This window comes from Hylobates moloch, unplaced genomic scaffold, assembly GCF_009828535.3.
Source record: "Hylobates moloch isolate HMO894 unplaced genomic scaffold, HMol_V3 SCAFFOLD_6, whole genome shotgun sequence".
NCBI lineage: Eukaryota > Metazoa > Chordata > Mammalia > Primates > Hylobatidae > Hylobates > Hylobates moloch.
In genome coordinates, this window is record NW_026652281.1 from 63,617,266 (window position 1) to 63,631,045 (window position 13,780).

Below are 13,780 nucleotides of genomic sequence, written 5' to 3' on the forward strand. Positions count from 1 at the left end.
AAAATGGAAATTCAAAACAAAGTTTTAAAATGCAAAATAATAAAAAATTCCATAATTACACGATAATAAAAAAGACTACATTTAGTGTTATTCGTTGCTTGACAAACTGAAAGATGGACTAAAAATTTCTAGGTAATTTAATGGGGATGGGAGATGGCGAGTGAAGAGGATCAGGTATTAAGAAAAATTCTTTTGGAGTTATGTATATTGTCTTTTTATTTATCAGTATCATTATCTTTCATCATCATCACTGTGTGCCCAGTGCTGGACTAGGCCCTTTTGTGCACCACCACAACTTACCACTATGAGTTTGACACTATTACTACCTTCATTTTACAGATGAGAATGGTGCTTAACAGACTTTAACTTAGTTAAAGGAGTTAGAATGATAGAGACCATATTCCAGTTCAGATATGCCCTGAATCCAATGTATACCTGAATCCAGGTATACTCCAGAATCCAAATTGATAGTCAATGAGATTAATTTTTTTAAATTATCTTAGTCAATTTCAGCTGCTATAACAAATTACTGTAGACTGGGTGGCTTCAACAATAAACATTTATTTCTCACAGTTCTGGAGGCTGAGAAGTCCAAGATCAATGCATTAGCAGATTTGGTGTCTGGTAAGGGCCTGTTTCTTGGCTCATAGCTGTCTTCTTACCGTGTCTTCACGTAGCAGAGGGAGAGAAAGATCACTTCTTTGGTGTCTCTTCTTATAAGGGAACTAATCCCATTCATGAGGGCTCTTCTCATGGCACAATTGCCTCCCAAAGGCTCTACATCAAAACATATCACAGTAGGTTCTTAGGCTTCAACAAATAAATTTGGGGGCAGGGGAGGGGGGTTGTGCAGAAACATTCAGCCCATAGAAAAACCCAGTGAACTTTTTACAGTCTTTTGTTTTGTTTTGTTTTGCTGCTACTTTATTCTGCTTTGTTTCAAAGCATCATTTTCAAGTTATTTCCTTTGCAGCACTAAATATTTAGTATGCTAACAGGTGTTCTAAGAAAAAGTTTGTCATAGTACAAAAAAGAAAGTCTGCAAAATGCTGAATTAAATATTTTTGAAAAAAATTCTTAACCACAGGACCTTTCAAAGTATTTAATATACTAACATTCACCATGAATCTCTAAGAGGCTGCTTTGATATGCAATGTCTCCCCAAATATTTTACCATGGATTTTTTTTCCCCAGAAACCTATTAACATCTTGGAGAAAAGGAAGCCTGCAGAAAATAACTTGAGAAGCACTGTCTTTGAGTGATGTACAGATTCATTTTTGGCACTTTAAGCTCCTATTAGGAGAAGCTATAAAACTGTAGGCTGGATCACAGTGATTAGTAAAGGTCCCTTAGCACTTTATGTGAAGTAAAAGATTAACAATAGAGTTTCATCCTTTTACTTTTTAAATTTTATTTTATTTCAAATAATTCAATTTCTGCGGTCTTTTAACATCTCTTATATTCCACTTCTGAAGAGGCTATGTGTGAGTGCAGTAAGAGTGAAATAAGTCCTATCAAGGTAAACTAGGTAAAGGGCCTAGAATCTTCAAAATGAAAGGCTTATTGATAGATGATCATTATCAATAAGTGGTTAGAAAAGACGGGATGATTATGAATATGGAGCTAAGGATTTAAGACTATCAATTTTTGATTGGAAATGAGACTTGAGAAAGTAGGGATATTAAACTGGCAACATCTTTCATAAGTTGTCTACCAGGTAATACAGAATGTTATTTACTGTCCCCGCACCAAGTATTTGGGCATAGAATGTGCATTGTAATGTACTTTTATGCCCACTAGAGTTTTTAAAAATCCTTCTTTAAATTAAAAGAAAGATACATGTTTAGAAACACACACTGTTGGCAAAAATAATTTAACTTCTTAATATGCTCATTAAGGTCAAATACTAACAAAAAAGTGGAAATAAACAGGGAAGAAAATAGAAAACTACACAAAATTATTAACACACTCTTTTTTTTCCCTTAAATATCGCATCACAGAGAGACTGGTTTCCAACTTTACATTTTTAGGATTTAGTACTATCCTTTAGAAATAATACCTAAAACTAATATCAGACATCTCATTTCAAAAGTTAAAGTGTATTTTAGGATGAACATGCCACAGGGTGACTGAAAACATACTTTCAAAAGGAAGTAATGATGATGCACCAGAAAATTAGAATTTGATTGCTTGAAACATCTTTGCTACAACTCTGGACAATACTGTCTTATTCTAACATCTGTGACTTTAAGCATATAAATAGACAGTAAATAAATGAATCTCTCTCATTCTCTTAGCAAGGTGATTTTTTAAAAAATGTGTTTTAACCCTCCCACCAATTGTGAAATCTGAACAAACCCTTTCTGAAAGGTGTTCTTTTTTTTTCTTTTTTTCTTTTTTCCGTTGTTGTTTGTTTGTCAGTGATACAATACCTTAAACCCTCCCTAGCAGTATTCAGCATTAGGGTTCCATTCACCTCTCATTCTTCATTTCACTTAAAATTTCAAAAGGAAGGTAGAAATTGAAGTTTAAAGGACTCAAGGAGGCAGATGGAGATATAGTTCCATGGCTAATTGCACTGTTATTCTTTTCTTAGTAGATTCACCTTTCAACTCTTTGCCTTCGAGAATATTTCTCTTTCAATTTCTCTAGCTCTATGTTTCTGTCTCTCTCCCTACCTCCCTCTCTACGAGACAAAAAAAAAAAAAAAAGAAAGAAAGAAAAAAAAAAGAAAAAAGAAGCCCTGTTTCATTTTGGTACCTGTAACTGCTGGAATTGGATCCATGTACAGTAAGCAATCATTCCAACCGAAAAACAGAGAAGAAAGCACAATTGTAAGCCATGAGCTGTATTTTTGGTTCAATCACTTCCACTGCAAAAACCAGTCCATTTATTTTGGCGGATAGAAAGAAAATTTGATCCACCTTAGCGATGCTTCAGGAGTCTGTCCTTGCCTTTATGTTCTTGCACAGTTCCCAAACTCGCCCCACTTCTCTGAAACAGATGTCCTGCTTAACGAGATGCATGTCTCCTACTCACTTCCACCCTTTTGCCCTCGTGAACAGATGAGCCCACAACCCTCTCTCCCCAGCCCTGGAGCTAACTAAAATGTAGACAGAACAGCAGAGCCCTGTCTTAGCTGACTAGAGTCTGGTTGCTGACTACGTTGCAGTTCCTGAGAAATACCGGGCAATTCACTTTGCAGGGTTCTGTCTCTCATGCAGTTTTGTGCCCCAAGAGTCACTTTTCAAAATCTCTTAACTTCTTTTCCTGGTTATACTGAGAAAGGAAGTTCAGGGGAATCCTTAACGTGATTAATTATAAAGTCAATGCTGGCATCCAAGGGACTCTCAGGCAGCAAGGGTGCAGCTCTTAACCCCACAGTCTCCAGCATGTGCGGAGAAGGTACAGGCAATGCAGGAACTTCAGAGGTGGTGGCAGGTGCTAGGTGCTAGGGTGTGGCTGCAGTTGTTTCCCTTTTCTCTTACAGCAGAAGGAGCTGAAAGAGGAGGGGAGGAGGGAGGAAAGAGAGAGAGAGCAAAAGAGAGAGAGAGAGAGAGGAAAAGAGAGAGAGGAGGGGGAGACCCGGGGAGTGAATAAGAGGGCGGGCTGAGGGCGGGCGGGCGCCGGGGGAGTGGGGAGCGCGCCTGCCAGGCTCAGACTCACACGCACGCCGCCTCTGTTTGTACACAGTGCGCTCCCGGCGGCCCGCTCGCTCCCCTCCAGCTCACGCTTCATTGTTCTCCAAGTCAGAAGCCCCGCAGCCGCGGCGCGGAGAACAGCGAGAGCCCAGCGCCCCGTCCGCCCGTCTGCCGGTGGGTCTGCCTGCCCGCGCAGGAGACCTGGGGCGGCCGCGGAAGCCCGCGCCCCGCCCGCCGCGCCTCTGCCGGGACCCACCCTCAGCGAAGGGCTGAGCCCGCCGGCGGCCCCCAGGAGCTCACCCACCTCCGCGCGTCGGAGCGCAGGCAAAAAGGGAGGAAAGGTTCCTCTCTTTAGTCACCACTCTCGCCCTCTCCAAGAATTTAAGAAAACGCTGCGGAAAGAGAACGTCTTCTTGAATTCTTTAGTAGGGGCGGAGTCTGCTGCTGCCCTGCGGTGCCTCTTCGGCTACACTGACCTCTGCGACGACCCCTGACCAGCCGGGGTCACGTCCGGGAGACGGGATCATGAAGCGCTCGGTAGCCGTCTGGCTCTTGGTCGGGCTCAGCCTCGGTGTCCCCCAGTTCGGCAAAGGTGAGGCGTCGGGACCCGGCCCTCTGGGTGAGGGATGGGCTGGGAGTCCCCTGGGAAACGCTGCGCAGGGGGCCGGAGGCGGTCCCTCGGGCGTGCCAAGGGTGGAGAGCGCCGCTGGCGGCGCGGAGGAGGCGTCGAGTCTTGGGTGCCCCGAGAAAGTGCTTGCAAAGTCTGAGCAGAGTGCGCGGGGCCGAGTTGGGAGAAGGGTGCGGGGTACCGGGGTGAAATACAGGAAAGAGGAGGACGGTGGGGAGCGGTAGAAGACAACGTCCCCAGGACCAGCGACTCCGTGGCTCACTCGGTCACTGGGTCTCGGCGCAAACCCTCCCTAGGCAGTGCGGGCGATGCTGACTGCAGACGCCGGGCAGGGCTTTCGTGGGGGCGGAAGTGGGGGAATCCAGTGCGCCTAGCGTCAGCTAGTTGATGCGGGAAGAGGCTGGGGAGCTGCGGGGCCGTCCGCCCCCGGGTGCGGTGCTCTGGCGCAGGGCCTGGGCTGAGCCACTCGCAAACCCAGACCCGGCGCTGGGCGTTTTGGCCGCGGGTGAGGTGTAGAGGAGTCTGACAGGTCACTTCAGCTTTCTCCTGCCTCCCCATCCCAGACGCGCAGCATGGATTACAGCAAACCCCAGGAACCCGCTTCTCCTAGTCTGACCCCAGGGGCCTGGAGCTTAGCTGCGCACCCCCTCCCGGTACCAGTGTTAACTCTTGGTAATAGGGAATAGTGCGGGGCAAGCCACCCCTCGCGTCCCCGCCCAGGAGCGGAAAAGTTGTAAGAGCTTGTAGGGTCATGCCTTCTGGGAATTGCACGAAAAAATAAAAACACGAAAATAAAAATTAAATTAAATTAAAAAGAAAAAAGCATTTAAAAGAAAACGCAGGACTTCGACGAGTGTCCTGCTAAGTAGTTTAGGCGACTTCCAGGTCGCCTGCGAGGTGCAGCTTGTCCATACAAACGCTTGTCCTGACCTGGGTCTCGCCGCCGGCTGGGGCTGAAGGTGTCGCCGGAAAAGGGCAGCGGGGGCAGCAGAGTGTGTGGGGAGGCGAGTGGGAGCTGTGCGTGGGGGAGCTGTGCCACTTCTGCGCTCACAGATGCGGGCGGCCCCTTATGAGGGATCCGCGGGTAATAGAATCCTCTGCAGGCAGCTTCAAGTGGAGAGCTGAGTGAATTACGCGGTTTTAAATGCTGTGCCTCTAAAAAAGGTAGATGGATTTAAAAATGCGTCGACTCCAATCCACTTGAGATTAGACAGAGTATGAATATTCTGCACCATCCATCCATGCACCTATCCATCTATTTGAGTCACAAGAAAATTGTGGACTCTTGGGCGACTGTTCGCCCAAGAAGCCGGGTGTTGCTGGCCAGATGCCCTCGCAGTTCTGGCAGTAGAGATCCATGGCCGCGCCTTGCCTGGGCCTCCCTCCTTCCCCCAGAATGTGGCTATTTTCCCCCAGCGTGTAGGCGTGTGTGTAGGTGTGTGCCTCGCCTGCGTTTACAAAGTGCCCTTCTAGTTATTAGGCAGAGGCAGCCACTCCACTAAAGGTTAAGAAATTGTAATGGTTCCAGTAGTTGCTCGGCCGAGTCTCCAGAGATATAAAAAAGAGAGTGCTTTCACGGCTGCTGTTTTTCCTTTCTTTCATTTCCCGTCTGGATTTCCTCTGCACTTTGATCTCTTAGCAGGAAGGGAAGGGGGAAGGACTGCAGGCACTCCCCTCGCCTCCTTCTCTTCCCCGCCTACGTTTCCACCCCAAACACGAAAACACACTCACCCACTCACACGCATTGTGTCACCGCCACCGCCGTACGTCCCCGCTCCGAGGTGGAGGGCGGCGAGGGGTGGAGGAGAAGATACTGCGTCTAGTCTATGTGGCCGCGCTTGCCTGGCTGGGTCTGATTGCGGGAGCCCCGGGGCGCGGCAAGTCCCGGCTGGCTGCAGCCGGGAGCTCTGTCTCCTGAAGATACTCGCACCGAGGGCACAGCTTACTCCGCCAGACAAGCCAACCACGGAGATGTTGCCTGGACTCTCCATCCTGGTTCTCTTAGACAATGCTCGGGAAGCTGAATACTCCATATTCTTCAGGAGATTTTTCCCTTTTTCCCCCAGCTAGCCTGTGAGAACAGGGGAAAGGCTTTAAGAAAAAGAAATAGGCCATTTTGCATTAGCCCTTTCTGTTAAAACTTGAACTTCTCTAATTTTTTCTCCCTCACCTCTGCAGAAGGCAGAGTACAGCTTCCGTGACAGCTCCAAACAATTAAACTTCAGACAAACTTATTGAAGCCAGTGCTAACACAGAATTTTCCTTGCACTCCTTCCTGCCCCCAATCATTAATCTCTTGTCTCTTAGAAATTGGTGTTTTCCCTACGTATGGGTTGCAATTTACTTGCATTAATGCCTGGGATTTGATAAGGATATGTAACTCCTTTTATTAGTCGTCGTTATTTTAAAAATAAACCAATAGATCAGTCAGATTGAATATTTTATTAACTATTAAATTATTCATGGTATGGGTTGCTCTAAAAAATTCAATAACATGCATACAGTTGCAGCAAGCACGTGACATCTTATGCAATCTGTCCCTGTGCCTGCAGTTTGTGCCTGAAGTCTTTAAGCAAATGGCACTGTCTAAAAATGTCTAGACATGTCCTAAATACTATGAATCATTGGCATTTGCATTTTCTTTTTTTAATCAATGGCGATTTTTAGTTAATTTTACATGAGAATAAATTAATACCTGAACAGTCTCACTCCAGATAACAACACTAACCTTTTATGATTAGTATAGTTATATTTATACAGAAATAAGGAGTTTCTTTTATCTTATTATATTATTATTACATATTGATGTCTTCATTGCCTAATTTACCTGACCATTAAATTTTACACTTTAAAAATAAATGCTAACTTCAGAGTCAAGGTAAAACATACAAAAATAATTCTGAAATATCAAATTAAAATAAGAATTAAGTGAAAATAAAGTATTCTCATGTGAAAGTTTAACAATAATGCAATATTTTGGCCACTGTGGTGATACAACACACAATTTTTTCCTCTGGTTCTGAAAATGTTTTTCTGATTTTTCCTGAAATGTTTCCTTAGAATTAAAATGTATTTGTTTTAAATGTATATGGTTTTGGGAAAAGACTTACAATAATTTAAAAAAATCAGGAAAAATTTGAGATGGTCTATTTTTCCTTCTTTAATCTTGAAGTTGCAAAAATCTTCAAAACTAGGCAAATGTATTTCTGAACACTTTTCTAAATTAAAACTATGTTATAATTTTCTCAACTATATTGACATCAACGTTCATATAAATCATGTATTCAAAATCTAGGGTATTTTAAATAAATATTTAATAAAGTTTGCTTTTCTCTCTAGATACATGTGATTTTTTTCTTCTCATAAAATTATAGCAATGTAAAGGGAAGGAATAAGATATACATGACTAAAATAAAGTAGCATGGTTACTCAATACCATTAAAAATATAAGCTTGATAGTTTTTAGAGTTAAATTAGTAGTACCAGCTATTAATTTTATTAATTTCAAGACAAAGTCTTAATGAGGTAAAACTTTTCATTTTTGAAGGATTTTGCATAATGGGATGAACTGTATATGTTGTCATTTGTGTATAATTTTTAAAAGTTGCTTCCTTTGAGAGTTTCTTGAAGCCTAAAAAAGTAATTCTGATATTTGTTGTTTACTGCACACACTTGCAGGTGTGATAGCTTTGAGTAAGATTAAGATGTAATAGGTTCATTGTGTCTCTGCCAAAGAAAGTGCAGGCTTCAGAACTTAGTTCAAGTCTGAAGTAAGTCATAACATTTAGATACTGAGTAAAAAATAGCAAATTTTGCAAATATGTGTTTAGTGTTATGGCTTCTATCATAGTTAATCATTTACTTTATATTTGCTAAGTAGGTTGAAAATTAAATTATTATTTTAAAAAGCAGAAAACCAAAGCTAAGCCATTCCTATTATTCAGTTCTTCTCTGTGTTTTAAGGAAGACGCTTAGCATCTTCCTTAGATGTTCTATAGTTATAGACTATATAAATATTCCTCTAAAATGATTTCTTTATTTTTATCATAGTCCATGTAATGATTATAATGTTGTTTGCTTAATCAAAGCAAACATGTATTTATAGACAGAGTCAAATGGCTGCCAATGTGAAGTAATTATTAAAATGTTTCTCATGGTTTCCTATGTGATACAGCAGGAATTTAAGTACTATGAATACTTAAACTGAATGTATTATCACTTGTCACTGAAAATACCCCTAAAAATCTTTGATTTGAGCAAGCTGTTGAAGGGAAAAGTAGACTAGAATCAACTGTGCCCTCACCAGCAGGTGTCAGGATAATCAACGAAGATCTTTTAAAGGAAAAAAAAAATAAAAGGAAAAATAAAAGAAGTAAAGTCATAAATGTGAATCTGCAGATCCACATAAAGTAGCTTTCTACTCTCTACGAAACTAGTGTTATTAGTTAGTTTTCAGCACTTCCCTGAGGAAGAAAACAAGAGGGCATTTTAAGGTAGAATCCTTCTACTATAGGATTTTAACTTGGAAACACAGACATTCAAGTGCACACTTAGGTTGAACTATTACTTTAGAGGGAGTCTTCTAAGTACCTTCCAAGGAAAAACACGGAGACCTATGAGGTGTTTGTAGTGAAACAATTATTAATGAAATTTATACCATGCTTTCTAAGCTTATTCTTCATATGAACTATAAGTTTCCTAAATAGCAATTCTGTTATATTGATTTACACAGACATATACACTCAACTATTTATTCCTATGCATCTACTGCACTGGAAAGAGATGAATGCTTTTATTTACTCTTTTTGTCATTATGATAAAGTGTATGTTTTTTAGATCTTGCAAGATTCTACATAAAACAAGTCATGTGGCCAAAAGAGACAAATGTCATGATAAATAAAGCTTTGTTATACCCCATTTAAGCCAGTTATTAATTTCTATATATGTGACTCCTCTGCATCAACTGCTGTCAGGGACTTGAACTAATTTATTTTGATTTCACTTGACCTTTAACTGATAACTTTTAGTTCCAGCATCTGTTGATGTAGCCCTCAAAACTATGTTACAGATTCACCATTACACCCTTTTAAGGAGCTTTTTCTATACAGTCACTGACATTGTGCTAAACAGTCAGTTTCCAGTGGCATTCTTTCTGTGTCAGAGTTCTCCTAAGATAACAAGTTCTCTCTCCTTTATTCCATCTCTTTCTCCTCCTCTCCCCTCCTCCCTCATTTCCTTGGTATAAGACAAATAGGACACAACATCTACTGTAAAATTGATAATGATATTTTGTCATCATTATTAAAAGATTGCAAACCTTTGAAACATTGTGAAACCTGTAACTTATCTTTTTGTGAGGAAAGAAAAGGAAGATGATAATGTCAAACCTCTGCCTACCAAACCTGAAGTTTAAAACATAAGTGGAAATAAATTGGGATCTAAATCATGGAACAACTCAAGATTTTACACCTTGATTTGATCACACCATCCCACCTAAAGCTATCAAGTATACAGTAATTTATATCCACTTCACTTGTGGAGAAGCCACTTGCCTTGAAGCTTCATCCACATATCACATAGCTGAGAACCTAGGAGAAAGAATCAGAAACTTCTGACCACAAAAATAGATGTCATAGTTAGGTCTTAGATCATGTATCATAGAAAAGCTTATTTCTCTTGGCTTTCAAGTTTCTGGGCCCTCTATAAACTGAATCCAGAAAGTGAAAAGCATATGAGGTAATAGGTCAGGCTTAATCAGAGCAGTAAACATGCCAACTTTTAGACAAAGAGGAGACTTGAATAGTATATGTAAAAGCAGTGATACTTTGCAGTACAAAAAACTGGGTACATGCATTTGGGGGCATTTGGGGTGGGGGGTGGTAAGTGTATCACCATATAAGAGAATGCAATAACTGGTGCTAATGCTGGTTTTGCAACCTAGAGAAAGCCTCATTGCAAGAGGTCCAACATTTTTTGGGTGCAAATGCAGTGAAATGTACACATTATTAAAAAAAAAAGGTTTGGTCAAAAATGTTTAAGCTTGAAAACCTGCTTAATGGTGAAATAGCTAGATATCTGAACAATGTACTTATTTAAGACTTCTTTTCCCATTGTGTCAAATAAAATGTTGGTATTTTTAAGTTATTTTTTTCTAAGGTAATAAAGTTTTAGAAGACACAAAACTCAATTTTGTAAAAAAGAAGTAGACTTTTTTACAAAGTATGCTTACAATGTAGATAAAATGCCCTGCAATTATTTGGTTATATTTTAGAAAATGTGCTGCTATTTTGTTTTAAAATATGCATTATTATAGTGATAGTAACTGTGTAGGAATTGTTCAGATTTATAGTGTGTGACTTAGAATGGAGGATTTAAGTACAAGAATTTAGGTGACGGCTTTTTAAGCACTAAAGCACTTTTGAATGTGATTGTTACTATGGAGAAAGAAGATTGACTTAGCTTTGCCTTTTCTCTTTTCTAAAACAGGTTTGTATCAAAATGATTGACCTCTTAAAATAATTTAATATGATATAATATTTCATAAATGGGAAGACCAAGGTTTTAATCTCTCGTTAGATGATATATGCTTGATTTGAAGATGATAATCTCTAAATGGGGTTAGGCCACCATGCATTCCTTAAGGTTTGTGCTTGGTATTTAACAAAGTGGTATACTTTGGGAATGCAAAATAATCCTTTAAATCCCCTCTTGTACTTGAAGTCAGGGGAACCATTTCGATTTTACTGATTCTGGGGATTATTTGAGGTCAGCCAGGATGAAATGGGCTCATGACACAATCAGGAAAGTCCAAAACAATTGAGTGGAAACATTGGAGAATATTTTTTATTTGAAATAAATGAACAAATCCCTCTTTGTAATATAGGGCAGTCTCCCACCTACAGGCCTGAGCCTTAGGTCTGTGCTCACATCTCTGCTGCACTCTTCTTTTTTTGAGACAGAGTCTCGCTCTGTCGCCCAGGCGGGAGTGCAGTGGCGCCATCTCGGCTCACTGCAAGCTCCCAGGTTCACACCATTCTCCTGCCTCAGCCTCCGAATGGCTGGGACTACAGGCGCCTGCCACCAGACCCGGCTAACTTTTTGTATTTTTAGTAGAGACGGGGTTTCACCGTGTTAGCCAGGGTGGTCTCAATCTCCTGACCTCGTGATCCACCCACCTTGGCCTCCCAAAGTGCTGGGATTACAGGTGTGAGCCACCGCGCCCGGCCTCTGCTGCACTCTTTTTATCACATTTTCTTTCCAAATACTATATGAACTTTAATTTTAACTATGCTATCTTTTCTGTTTATTTATCTTTCTATAGTTTAAATTCCGTATTATAAACGCTAACTTTTCTGGAATGTTGTTTACAGACAAACAAAAACCAAATTACCATTCACGGTGCTTTAATGTTTATATGCCAAGTTCTTGTTTCATGTTTTGTGCTTTCTACTGAGCTAGGACTTAGAATAGTACCAGGCAAAACAAACAAGAAGACCCAAGCAGACACTTAATATATATTGAATTGAATGTAGCTACCCACCCCCATCGATTTGCCTGTAAAAGTACTTGCACATTTTAAACAGCAGTATGTCTCTTATATATAAAAATAGGTCAAAGTAGTTTCAGGAACTTTAAAAGCTGTGTTTCTCACTTTCTTACATAACTATTCCTTATAATGTGTGTTGTAGAATGAGCCTACTTTGAAAACATTTCTCAACACTCCTGCAAGAGCATTGTTGATAATATAATATTCAAGTGCAGGCAGGATATAAAGTACCTAACTGTGTTTGTAATGAACCTTCAATTAAGAGAAAAGCTGCTTCTTAGTGATTGTTCCCTTTTTTAGGTGCAAGGTTCTGACATTTCTGACTAAATTTGATTTTTGCCTAGAAACAGTAATTTTTCAGGCATCATTCTGTGTTTTTATTTTTTTCACTTTCTTTTCATTACTTAGGGACCACCATCATGTCAGCATTAAGAGTCTTACATAAGTTAACAAGGTACATTCTTTCTAATATCTTTCAAGTCTAACATGCATTGACTGCATACTATGTGTTCCACTATTCTAATTATCATCTTTAATTCTCAAAACTATTGAGGCATGTGCTATTATTATTGAAATATAAATGAGAAAATGGAGATATAGAGTGGTTAAATAACTTCCCAAGATCATAGAGCTACTAAGTAGCATGTTAAAATTAAGATCTAGAGCTTGCCCTCTTAACTATTAGACGATGCTCTGTCTCAATGAGTGACACATCTTGTATATCATGGAGATATTTTGTTAAATGATTTTATTATTTGTAAAACACACACATTATATCTAACCATTATTTAACTAGTAGTTATTTTAGAAGGATTAAATTATTCTCTTGGGACAATAATTTAAAATTTTCAAATTTAGGTTGGTAAAGTGTAAAGTTCTTTTTTTCACATTCAGGAATAAAGGAATATGCTCATTCACTTGGTCAGAAAGTGTTAATGTGTTAGAATGCATCACTGGTAAGAATAGTGAAGATGGAAAGAAGATGAGTACTTGGGAAGTGGTTTAAAATCATTTTCTTTAAATCTTGCCATTTAGTTCTATTTCAGCACAATTTTTTGATTTATTTTAATTTTCTAGGATTTCATTGCTGTTCAATGTGATGTGTAGAAGCATGCTTTCTCTGTAATTTTCAGATACATCATATAGTACGAAGTGACTTTAGAGGTTAACAAGGTTTTTATTTCTCCTAGTGTAATGAAGATATTTAATTTGCCTTACATCTCATCCTCATTTAATTTTATTTCCACATAACCCCATTAAGAAGTTTTAGCCAAACAAAAGCACCAAATAGTCTCAAACCACATCAATTAGAACATTTTTTTTTTCTGGTTTATGTGAAGAATTATTCAACCAAAATATGGTTTATTTTTTTTAAAAAACCCTCAAACTGGATTAATTTTAAGTATTTTACAAAACAATAAGAATTATGCTGTATTGTTCCATTTTCACACTGCTATAAAGAAATACTTGAAGGCCGGGTGCAGTGGCGCACGCCTGTAATTCCAGCACTTTGGGAGACCGAAGTGGGCGGATCACGAGGTCAAGAGATCGAGACCATCCTGGCCAACATGATGAAACCCTTTCTCTACTAAAAATACAAAAATTAGCTGGGTGTGGTGGTGTGTGCCCGTAGTCCCAGCTACTCAGGAGACTGAGGCAGCAGAATTGCTTCAACCTGGGAGGTGGAGGTTGCAGTGAGCTGAGATCATGCCACTGCACTCCAGCCTGGTGACAGAGAGAGACTCCGTATCAAAAAAAAAAAAAAAAAAAAAGAAATACCTGAGACTGGGTAATTTATAAAGGAAGGAGGTTTAATTGACTCACAGTTCCACATGGCTGGAGAGGCCTCAGGAATTTACAATCATGGTGGAAGCCGAAGGGGAAGCAAGGACCTTCTTCACATGGCAGCAAGAGAGAGAATAGGGAAGGAGGAACTTCCAAACACTTATAAAACCATCTAATCT

The 13,780-nt window shown here is 40.0% G+C and overlaps 1 protein-coding gene across 2 annotated transcripts in view; it reads left to right on the forward strand.

The window, feature by feature from the left end:
* The first annotated feature begins 3,536 nt into the window (after positions 1–3,536).
* EDIL3 (EGF like repeats and discoidin domains 3) overlaps positions 3,537–13,780 on the forward strand; it is a 437,362-nt gene continuing 427,118 nt past the window's right edge. For both annotated transcript variants that reach the window (XM_032156906.2, XM_032156907.2), the window contains exon 1: positions 3,537–4,234. In XM_032156906.2, the coding sequence (XP_032012797.1) occupies positions 4,168–4,234 (67 nt within the window). In that variant the 5' untranslated portion in view covers positions 3,537–4,167. The remainder of the gene's footprint in view (positions 4,235–13,780) is intronic.